This window comes from Crocodylus porosus, unplaced genomic scaffold (assembly GCF_001723895.1).
Source record: "Crocodylus porosus isolate Cpor-Errol unplaced genomic scaffold, CroPor_comp1, whole genome shotgun sequence".
Classification (NCBI taxonomy): domain Eukaryota; kingdom Metazoa; phylum Chordata; order Crocodylia; family Crocodylidae; genus Crocodylus; species Crocodylus porosus.
In genome coordinates, this window is record NW_017728915.1 from 21,627,062 (window position 1) to 21,638,979 (window position 11,918).

The 11,918-nt window shown below is 38.7% G+C and overlaps 1 protein-coding gene across 4 annotated transcripts in view; it reads left to right on the top strand.

Moving 5' to 3' along the window:
- Positions 1-11,918, top strand: part of ZNF536 (zinc finger protein 536) — a 333,084-nt gene that overhangs the window by 68,112 nt on the left and 253,054 nt on the right. For all 4 annotated transcript variants that reach the window (XM_019535810.1, XM_019535811.1, XM_019535814.1 and 1 more), the window contains one exon: positions 9,050-11,221. In XM_019535810.1, coding sequence (XP_019391355.1) covers positions 9,052-11,221 — 2,170 coding nt within the window. In that variant the 5' untranslated portion in view covers positions 9,050-9,051. The remainder of the gene's footprint in view (positions 1-9,049; positions 11,222-11,918) is intronic.

Below are 11,918 nucleotides of genomic sequence, written 5' to 3' on the forward strand. Positions count from 1 at the left end.
TGAGGATTCCAAATACTGAGATTCAAATTGGAATCTTGAATGCCCTATTATTTTGGTCTTGTCATCAATTGAGATTTAAAAAAAAATAAGAACGTCTTCTTCTAAGTTTAAAAATAATAATCTTTGATGTATCTAGTGCCTGAGATGGAAAATTACAACAGGATTTCTAAAAATGTGGTTGAGCTATTGAACTTTCAGCACCGTTTCTATCTCTCACTTGTTTAGATCCCACTTTTTAAATATACTGATAATAAAATAGAATAAATATGTGACAAAAAGAGATTTTAAGTCACATGTGAAGTAGCAATAAAGTAAACAGCTTGTCTGCATTCTTTTAATCTTTCTATTTTAATCTTGAGTGAGATTTATAAATGCTTCTCCTCTTCTCAAAGTCTCATGAGTCACTGTAGTTTGTAGACTGCATTTTCAAATGGCTTTTAGTCTTTCACTTCACAGGGGCTACAAAATAAAGATTATTTTTATGGCTTATCTTTTACTCACCAGTGAAGGTTCAAAATGACATGCAAGCTAGAGAGAGAGTATCCTACAGTATTTTAGAAACCAAATGACTTTCCCAGTGGAAAATGAAAGCAACATAAACTAATCAATGTTTTCTATTTTGTTAATTAATTGATTTTAAGGTAGTTTTGAAAGTCCTTATTCTAACCTTTTTAAGGTATGAAAACTACACTGAAAACAGAGGGGTTTATCATGCAATCATTTCAATAGAATTTCCTATTAAAAGTAATGAAGAATTTGCTTAATATCAGTATTACAATTTGATCTGTAGTTTTGCCAGATATTGTCTTCTCTTGACTGTTAAGTATTGGAAGGCTAATATCAATCTCAGAGACTTTTGAGATTGGTTTCCATTTCTTTCCCATCTCTCACATAATGTATATTTCTTAATCCTAGCCTATTAGAAATAATCTTTAAGGATCAAGGATCAGGTTCCCACTTACACCAATGGAGTAAATGAAGTTATTCTAATTTTACACTAGAAAAAATGCAATGAGAATATGGCCTTATGTTTATTACATTCTATCAGATTGGATAGTACCATAACGATCATATTAAATATAAATGAACCCCACATCATATACATTCGTGTTAAAATTTAACTATTTCAAGTTATGTCTTTTAGTATTGACTGCATATATGGCAAAGAAGAATAGGTCAACCATACTGCCCTACAGTTTATATATTAATCATCTGACAAATAAACCACTCAGTATCCTACCCACCTCGGTAATATTTGTGATGTAATTTGTTTGGATGCCCAAATGTCACCAGCGTTGATTGTAAGAGATGAAAAAAATGTACTTGCTCAGCACACCAAGCTCTGGGCTAAAATGTAAGCATGAAATCTCTGGTTTATTTTTGTAATAATGTTTACAGCTGTTTAATGACCCTGAAAAGGTTCAGTAGTCTGGTGTTCTGTATTTCTTAACAGGAGTGTATTATGCTTATAACAACCTTAGTTAAACACTTTCAGCTACAATAATAAGGACAACATTTAATAAAAATTCAGTACATATTCCAGAGTTCCTCATTGATACCTGTTTACAAGTCACTGAGAGTGAAACAACCTATACTTGCACATCCAGGATTCATCAATCGACCAACTGGTAATATAGATACACAAGAATATTTCTAGTGGGCAGGTTAATGCTGAGAGTTAAATCCTGAAAGTGTGTCTGTATCTGAGCAAATGGACTCACAACTGTAACTACATCCAGAATGAGGGCCTAAAAGAGTATGTTATTGGAACACATGAGCATGTAAAGCATTAATTTGCTTACTGAGCTGTGAATCTTTTAACTAGTCTTATCTGAGATACAGTAACAACACAGCAATGTTTTTAAAGTCCTATTTTCTGTACTGTAGTGAAAAAGGAAATGTAGGTGTTCACTGTCCAATAGGAATGAACTGGTATGAATGTAGTGCATTCTGTTGACTTAGAATGTTTTAAACCCATTTATTATCTGTTGTTTTCCCTGATTTTAGCAGGAGGAATTCAAGCTTTTCATGTTAAATTAATGTTGTCTGTGATGATAGCCACTTCTGGCATCATAATATTATAAATTCCATTAATCCATTTCATATACTCAAATAAAATCTGTATATTCTATTGAAATTGCTGAAGTCAGAACTTTAGTTATTGATATCATGGGAAATAGTCTTGAGGGCAAAAATTTGAGTGAAATCAAAATAACTATTAGTACCATCAAAGGCAATTGAATGGCTCACTGGATTTTTATGAGAACGATGAGAGAAGATTTTGCTGGTGCATATATCTTGAAGTGAATTGTATAAGCCAGGAGTTGTCTCGTCATGGAAGTAAGAAATCACTGTGTGTACACTACATGTAGAAAACCCATGTTATCTCATAACTTCATTGCTTCTTGTGCAGGGCTCAGCCCTGCTTTGTCATATGTGGTACTTGTTGTGCATGCTGGAAAGTCCTTGGTGTTGCTTGGCATAGGCCTATGAGTGAGAATTTGTGTTCCAGAAGTAGGGAGCTCACTTTCATTTCCTATGATGGTATGAGGGATGAAATACAGATGTTGGAATATTTTCATATCTTGTTCACAAATGGCAATATCACATTACACAAATGGCTTAGCATTGGAATGGAAGTTTTTTTTTCCTCGCTGTGGAAAACTTTGACTTTTCAGAAAAAAAAAAAAATCAGTCAAAATCTTTGAGCCCAAAACTCAAAATGTTGAGTGAGGCGCATGTTTCATATCTCTATTTTTCAGGATATGTATCTGTTATGATACTGCACAACTTTTCCCCCCAGCCCCCATTGATGGAGATTTGCCCTATTGCCATTGTACATCAGGAGAGATGTGGGTCAGGCTGCAGAACCTTCCCCAGGAAGAAGAATGGGATGTGAGCCTCCTGAATGACAGATCCTTTGAGATACAACAGTGGTGTTTTCACATTGACATTTTCAGACCTTTTTGGTATTTGGCTTTTTAACAAGTTGAAAAATTACACGTACAGAATTTATGTGCGAGGCACAGAATTTTTTGAAGAATTTAACTCGCTTTCTGTCAAAAACATTTTGATGTGATTTGTTTTCAGTAAGCCCTAATTAGTATGTTTTTCCGATTATACCACTGACATATTAGTAATATATTTCTGCAATTTACACTTACATTGCACTCACACTTACAGATTCATTCAATGTATGTGAAATGGACGAGGGGGGTAAACTTGTATATTAGGGCAGTTTCTAGAGAGAATGGATTTGCTACTTTTTCTATTTGTTTGTTTGTTTGATTTCTATGCTGCCCTCCCCTATAAGGCTCAGGGTCATAAGGATCACAATAAAAAGACATAAAGCAGATAATGTAACAGCAATAAAACAGTTTCCCAGAAAATGCATCAAAATTTAACACTGCCTTCTACAAGCCTGCCAAAATAAAAAGGTCCTCCACCACTTCCAAAAGATGTCCCTGCTTGTGCTGTGGAGGAAGGGGAGGAGGTTCAAAATCTGAGCAGTGATTACTGAGAATGAGCCCCCACATGTTTTGATGAAGGGAACTTAGTGCATAGATGGTACTTGCAGTCCCAAAGGTCAGTTCTTGACTGACAAGAACTGACCTTTGGGACTGCAATGGGGAATAAAGGAGGTGATGGTGCCTTAGCTACACAAAACCCAAGCCATTTTGTAGGGATATGATATTAATTACTTTGTGTTCTTTTACTCGTGATAGAATGACAGATGAAGAAGGATGGTTTTTTCATATTACTTGCAGATATAAGATGAGATTTTTTGATCTGAATTGACAGGTGAATTGTGAGAGGGTCTAGTTTACATAAGAAGTGTAAGGGTTTGTGATGACCACTGAAAACATCTGATCAGGAACAGCAGATTTCTGGTAAATTGCTGAGAAAGCTGTTGATGCAGGATCAAAAAATTACAGCTGTGTTCTAAATTTTAGTTATATAATCCCTGCCTTTCACATAATTTTAAAAAGCACATATAAGATTCTAAATATTGTCCAAGAATTTCCTTTTTCTGGGAGGCAAGGGGGTGTTAAGTATTTTAAAATATTGATATGAAAAAGCCTATTATTTTATAAACTTTAGATATCAGTTAATAAGACTTTCCATGTTCTTCAGGCTTTGAATGAATGGAAGATGAAGGAAACTATCTAAAAATGAGATCTCTTACAGAAAGGGTTGTACCAACATGAGAATGAATGGCAAGAAGAGAAGTGCACAGTAGTACTGAAGGAATTAAATGGTATCTGCTATCAGAGGAGGTACAGAGGCAAGGGAAGAAGAGTAGATTCAATAGCAGGGGATTTTACAGTTTGCAGCAGTATCCGGGCACTGTGAGCAAGTGCCCTGACACAGATTTAGTTGGGACTATACCAGCCTAAATGGTTTCAGTAGCTGGATCATCAACACTGAGAAACTAAACAGTAGTGAAGGCAGTTAAAGGGAGGTGAAAAGAATTAAGGAAATCAGCAAAGTTGGAACTGTTTTCCTGTGGACTTGGTTGAAAATGGCCTGAGAGCTGGACTGTCTTCTCATTGCCAAGCTGGCTTCAACAGTGGCAAATCTGAGTTTCTGGATAGAGTTGGCATTGCCAAATATGGTCTGTCTGTCAACTACAGAAGGTACTTTATTGTTATTCAAAAAAACCCTGTGGCTCTTTCCATGACAGAGCCTCTGCTCCTTCCCTTAGGTTAGATAAGGACTTGTATGTGATGGTTAGGATAGGGATGATCTCACCAAGGCAGGATCAAACACTGGGTTCAAGTAGAGGACCTCTGGGGGTCCTTTTCAGCCCCACTTTTCTGTGATTCTATGTGGTGACTCAGAGATTATCCTCTTGGCTAAGTACAGACAGTAAAAAAGCCCACGCCTGAATCAGTTCAGTCTTTGCAGGTTAGGCTAAACTGCATAGATTGGACTGAGAAGCAAGTGAATAGACATTCACTTTTGATTCCAGAAATGCAGCCACATGCATGCCATGGCTCAGTTTACAAGCTGGGGGGTGCCCAAATGATCCTTCCTTTCCCTTCTGCAGTGGCTGGAAGGCTACGGGGAAGATGGGAGAGAAACGGTCCAGGCTTTTTGCCCCTCCCTGATCAAGCTGAGGATGGTGTGGCCAGACCCCTGGGGGACCTTGGAGGGGGATGGGGAAAGCGGCCCCTGCTAGGCTTTTCCTCTGCTCCCCACTGGAGCAGAGGAGGGGAGGCATGGCCAGATCTTGACCCCAGGCCAGCATGCTGAGGCGGAGGGGAGGAGAGAGGAAGGGAAGGGAGGGAAGGGGAGTGTGGTTTAAATCCCTTCTCCCACCAGCCCGGGACCCCAGCAGGGATCTGCTTGGCAGGAACACAGCAGCCCCTGCCTGTCTTTGCTCTGCTCACTGCTCCAGCAGCTGGCACACTGAGGTGAAGGGAAGGGAGGGGGTCCTGTGCTGTTGGGATAGGGGAGGGTGACAGTGCTCCAACTAGGGAGCAGGGGGCAGGGCCAACTCTGTTCTGCTGGAGCAGACAGCACAGCTCAGCCCAGTGCTGTAAAGCATCCTGGGATGCCGGGGGACTGTGAGTTAACTTGAACCAGGAAGGTGTAATTTATATTCTGTACACAAATCAGTTTCTTCTGCTGCTCTGCCACTTTTCTTCATTTTCTTGGCTAAAATAAAATAACCAGAATGGCATTTTGGCTACTGTACCTTTTCTGTGACCTTTCTGTGCACTTCTGGTTAGGGGAGCAACAGAATTAACTCCCTCTGCTCCCCAGAGAAGGTATAGGTCTGGTTTTCCTCTTGGGACCTTCTGCATGGTCAGCTTTTGCAGCCTGTGTAAAGTAATCCTAGTTTGAGAGCTTCAGAATTGAAGAGTAGCCATCTCATGAGACTATGTATTTTATATGCAACAGGATGGGACAAAAATTCACTCATACCTGCAGCATTTCCCAGTAAAAAAATCGCAAGTCGGGTTCTAAAATCCATGGCATGATTTAAATATGTAGTTACTTTCAGCTGGTTTCTGAGATATTGAGAAACATGAAGTTAATGTCTTAAAAATGAAAACAGAATTAAACAAGATCCCCTGAATTTTACATATAATCACCTGTAAGACCAAAAATACCAAAGAGCACACAGGAATTGGTGGGAAGTATATAAAGTATATGAATAGATCAGCAACCAGGAGCCAGGAACATGGAATAGAACGGCTGACTGTTTTAGAGAGTTGAAGAGATTATTATGTCCTGTTGATAAGAGTAGGACAACTGTTGGAAGGAAAAATCACTAACAGACTTTCAGCTTTACAGCTGTAACTGTTACCAGTTTTTATAAGACTCTCTGTGAAAGAAAAAGCTACAAAATAACTTAAAACTTAAATATAAAACCAAACTCAACAACTGAAATTAGAACTGATGCTTAGGGTTAACCATCAGAATTAATGAACTCCACTGGGAACTGACAGAGTTTTCAAACTTTGATAGAGCATAAAATGCTAAAATTAACCACCCCAGCTTTGCTGCCACTTAAAGGCACCAGTTCCCATTGAGGTCAATTGAATAAATCAAATTTGGAGTGTATATATCAAGCTGTTGTAGAAAAATGATCGTCTAAGAAGACTCTTACAAAACTAATATCTATAGGTACTTAATATGCTTACCCTGAATTTTCAAATTCCTGTATTTCTAAAAGCCTTGGCTCATGAAGTCAAAAACACCCTCAGCTAGAAACAAAAACAAGAAATTTGAGGAAGCAGAAGATGGCTTATTTGAAGAAATTAGATAGATGAGGTCAAATCAGGTTTAATTGACAGGCAGCCTTAACAAGTGCTATGCTCCATGAAGTTTCAAGTGATTAAAAAATACATTTAAACCAAACTTGCATCTATTTGTTTCTTGTACGGGAGTGATCCAGTATACTGAATCTAGCAAAGGGCAGGGAATTCCATTAATTTACTCTGAAAACCTGGCTGAACTCTTGAATTAATCTTAGTTTTCTGAAACTCACAGTTGTTTGAATGTAAAGCACTAGTGACAAGAGCATAGGTGCTAAATATTTTTTATGTACATATGTTTGTGTCATTTATAAGTAATATGGAACCTAAATTAGAAAATATATCCAAATACAAGTCTTGAATCTGAACCCATTCAAATTTGGAAAGTTCTGAACTGTATTCAAACAAACGTTGTGGCTTAGGTTCATCTTGGTTCATCTGTAATGCATACATACATATGTGCATATATATGTTCCCCCCTTTCTCTTACAAAATCTGCATCACATCACAGCATCAATCTTCCTGTCAAACTAAACTAAACAGGTCTCCCAATGGAGACCACCCATGTTTCTCTTAGGCCCCAATCCTGAAAATACTTAAACATGTATGTAACTTTGCTCGTAAGAGTGGTCCCATTGAAGTCTATGGGACTGTTTCCATCAACACAGTTACATTTTAAGTATTTTCCAGATCTGGGGCCCAGATTTTCTGACAAGAGGCCACTATAAAGTAAAATAACGTTTTTTCTTCACCTCCATCTAAGTGTGCTGCTTTTGTTGCAAGCCTGGTGAGTGTATTTCTTTTTCCAAAAAATAATGGATTAATTTCCTTTGTTGGGAATAAGTTTAATTTGCTTTTTGGAAATAAATTAAGGATCTCATAATTTCATATTGGAGAAAATGTCAAATTATATCCCTAAACAAGAAAGATCTTCATTATGTTTCCATCTGACCTTACAACTTCATATTAGTTGAAAATCATTAATGTAAAACTTTTTTTTTGTTTTAAATAAAATTTTATAGATGCATTATTCCTGAATAGACTAGAGGAAATGGCAAGGATAGAAGATTATTATGGACAATTAGGCAGACCAGCACTGAGCACTTGTGTTTAACAAACAGCTTTGAGTTCTAATTTTCTGCAATACACATACTGTAGGTATAATTTGTACTCATTACTGTATATTGGGAAAGTTATTAAAATTCTTAAATTTGTTGAGGCTTCCTATAGCACCTTCCCTGGATTTTAATTGGTTTTATCTAGTTCCATAAGAGAGCTCTTTAAAACAAATCAAAGTCTCTTAAATCACATATCTCAGCCATTGGAGGACAGATATTTCTCTATAATCTTGCAAGTTTTATAAGTACTGAAATGTGAAGGTTCTCAGTGATGAATTTAAAGACTTGGCAGAAGATAATGTATGCATATTTTGATGGGCACAGTTTCAAAAATGACAAAATAACAATGTTTTGTAACAGAAGGGTTAAATCTTAATCTCAGAGGTTTACAAAGCTGCTAGTCGCAGTCTCCTTAAAATTTAATATACCTCGTTAATGCTTACTTGCAAACACTGAAGGATTTTTATGATTATAATCATGTGTTACAGCACCTAGTACTGTTTCTAAGCAGCATACTAATCAGCTTAATGAGATATTACTGCACTTTTTGTTGACTAAAGCAAAATCCCTTTTATTGTTCTAAAGCTTGTCCTTTACTTTATTTTTTCCCAAAACATTATCTTGTTTTATTGTATACCAGTAAATATCATGCTATCGTTTTTGTTTTTTTTTGTCAAATCATAAAACTATCTTTCTCATTGTGGAACGTGTAATATATTGAATATGGTTAATGGAACTGAAAGTTATAAATGGAGTCTATTTTTGTTTTTTGTTTGCTTTCTTTTAATGGAATTGGAAGAGATGCATAACATTTCTTTTTCTATAGATTTAAAATGTAAACAGGTGCAATATCACAGGAAAAAAAGAAGTTGAAAGCTTATGCTACCTCTATAATGATAAAATACTGAAATTTGTAACGTGCTAATTTTTTAAAGTATTAATGAAAAGCTATCTGTAAACATACAGTATGATGAAGGCACAAATACGATGACAGTAGTATAGTATAATTGGCATATAATATACTTTTTACTGTTTTCTCCTCTAATTCCTTTGCATTATTATGTGTAGGTAAAACATAAAATGCAAATGTTATGCCAGTGGATATAGTTGATTCACTGCTTATAACTATTATAGTACAAAGCTAAAATATTTTCTTATTTTCAGAGATGGAGGAAGCTAGTTTGTGCCTTGGTGTTTCTTCAGCTGTACCAGAAGCTGATGCCCATCTCAACAGCACCATACTTAATGGCCAGTATTCAATGAGTCAGAAGCTGCATCAGATAACTTCACAGCTCAGCCATGCCTTTCCAGAGCTTCAGAACAGGCAGAATGCTGAAGAGAAGGCATCAGTGCCCTTGGAAGACAAAAGTCATGTGTCCATAGCAAATCAGCCAATCAGCAGTCAGATGGCTCTGTTAGCAAACCAGCTCAATAGAGATGTGGACACCAGTCTGAATGGGAGAGTAGATCTGCAACAGTTCTTAAATGGACAAAACCTTGGGATCATGTCTCAGATGAGTGATATAGAGGATGATGCTAGAAAGAACAGAAAGTACCCATGTCCACTCTGTGGGAAACGTTTTCGTTTTAATAGCATCCTCTCTCTCCATATGCGCACTCACACTGGAGAGAAACCATTTAAGTGTCCATACTGTGACCATAGAGCAGCTCAGAAGGGCAACCTGAAGATTCACTTACGTACTCACAAACTTGGGAACCTCGGTAAAGGCCGTGGAAGAGTCCGAGAAGAAAACAGGCTTTTACATGAGCTGGAAGAAAGAGCAATTCTGCGGGACAAGCAGATGAAAAGCAGCCTTTTGCAGCCACGACCTGATGTGAAAACACAGCAGCATTCACAACCAATGCCTCTTGCAAACTGCAATCTGTCTGTGCCAGCTAATCACAGCACACCTGATATTTCAAACCCTGTTCCCTCTCCAAAGCCAGTCAGTGTCCAGGAAGAAGTAGTTGCTCAGACTGCTGGGTTCAGATGTACATTTTGCAAAGGCAAATTTAAGAAGCGTGAAGAGCTGGACAGACACATTAGGATCCTGCACAAGCCTTACAAGTGCACTCTGTGTGACTTTGCTGCCTCACAGGAGGAGGAGTTGATTAGCCATGTGGAGAAAGCTCACATAACTGCTGAGTCGGCGCAAGGCCAGGGATCCAATGGGAATGGTGAACAGTCTACCAATGAGTTTCGCTGTGAGGTATGTGGCCAAGTCTTTAGCCAAGCCTGGTTCCTGAAAGGCCACATGAGAAAGCACAAGGATTCCTTTGAACACTGCTGTCAGATTTGTGGGAGGCGTTTCAAAGAGCCTTGGTTTCTCAAAAATCACATGAAAGTCCATCTGAATAAATTATCTGTAAAAAACAAATCTCCTAGTGACCCAGAAGTACCTGTATCCATCAGCAGTATGTCACAGGAGGCTCATGCGAACTTGTATTCAAGATACCTATCATGTTTGCAAAGTGGCTTTCTTCCTCCAGACAAGGCAAGTTTAAGTGAACAAAACCAGATTTATAACAAAGGAGATATGCCCATGAAAGAGAAAGAAGTCCTGGGGAAACTCCTTTCACCCATTTCTGGCATTGGCCACAGTATTGCTGAAGGGGATAAACATTCTTTATTGGGCTGTCTCAATCTGGTGCCTCCTCTGAAATCCAGCTGTATAGAAAGGTTACAGGCTGCTGCCAAGGCTGCAGAGATGGATCCAGTAAACAGCTATCAAGCCTGGCAGCTTATGGCAAGGGGAATGGCCATGGAACATGGCTTTTTGTCTAAAGAGCAGCAGATACAGCGCAGCCATGAAGACACTTTGGCAAATGCTGGAGTTATGTTTGATAAGGAGAAGCGGGAGTATGTGTTAGTAGGAGCAGATGGCTCTAAGCAGAAAATGCCTGCTGATTTGGTTCACAGCACTAAAATGGGCAATCAGAGAGACTTGCCAAACAAACTAGACCCTTTAGAAGGCAGTAGAGATTTTTTGTCACATGGGCTGAACCAGGGACTTGATTATAATATTCAAAGTCATGGAAATGTGAAAGAAAAGCCAACTGAGTGCCCTGACTGTGGAAGGGTTTTTAGAACATACCACCAAGTTGTTGTTCACTCCAGGGTCCACAAGAGAGACAGGAAAGGAGAGGAGGATATCATTCAAGGTAGCCTGGAGGAGCGACGTGGGTCTGGAAGCGATCAAGAGTCTCAGTCTGTCAGCAGGTCGACGACACCAGGGTCTTCTAATATTACTGAGGAAAGTGGAGTAGGTGGGGGTCTCTCACAGACAGGAAGTGCTCAGGAGGACAGCCCACATCCTTCCTCACCTTCCTCTTCAGGTATGCTAACTAATCCTTCACTACTGTAGACTGAGAAGCTAGAAGCTATATGTTAAATAATCTAAGTTATACCCTTTTTGTGGGTGGTTCCCACGTGCAATTTCCTTATCAGTTGCAGTGACATGGTGTTATACACTCCAGCCTGCAGTCTCCTTTAATTGTGCTTGGGTCTTTTTTTACTTTCCCCTACACTTTAAAACTGAATTTTCATTGCACTTGTGTTTTTTTCCCTCAAGGATAGTTTTCCTGGCCTTTCGCCTATTGCCTCAGCCATGCTACAGGTAGCAGTGCAAAATGTCTGGGCTTTGACCTATGGGGACCCCTTCACCTTTGGGGACCCTCCTTTTCCAGTGCTCTGAAGTTCATTTTTTCCCCTTTGTTCTCGCTCTCCCTCTCCCCCTCTCTCTGTCTCCTGCTCTCCCAGACCCCTTCCATTGCCTCCAAGTGGAAGGGTGAAGCAAGCTGCTTTTCTGAGTGGCAGCTGAAGCAGGTGTGCTGAATAAGTGGTGTGGCTACCAGCCCCATGAGAGATGCATCCTCCTCCTTGTCCCCTATCAAATGAATCGTTTAGCTGAGCTGCTTGCTGAGATTTCCAAGATTCTGTACTGATTACAGCAAAATAGTTCTAAAATATTAACTTTTCTGACATCCTTTTAATTTATATGCTTATTTTAACATGCATACAGATGTCCATTTA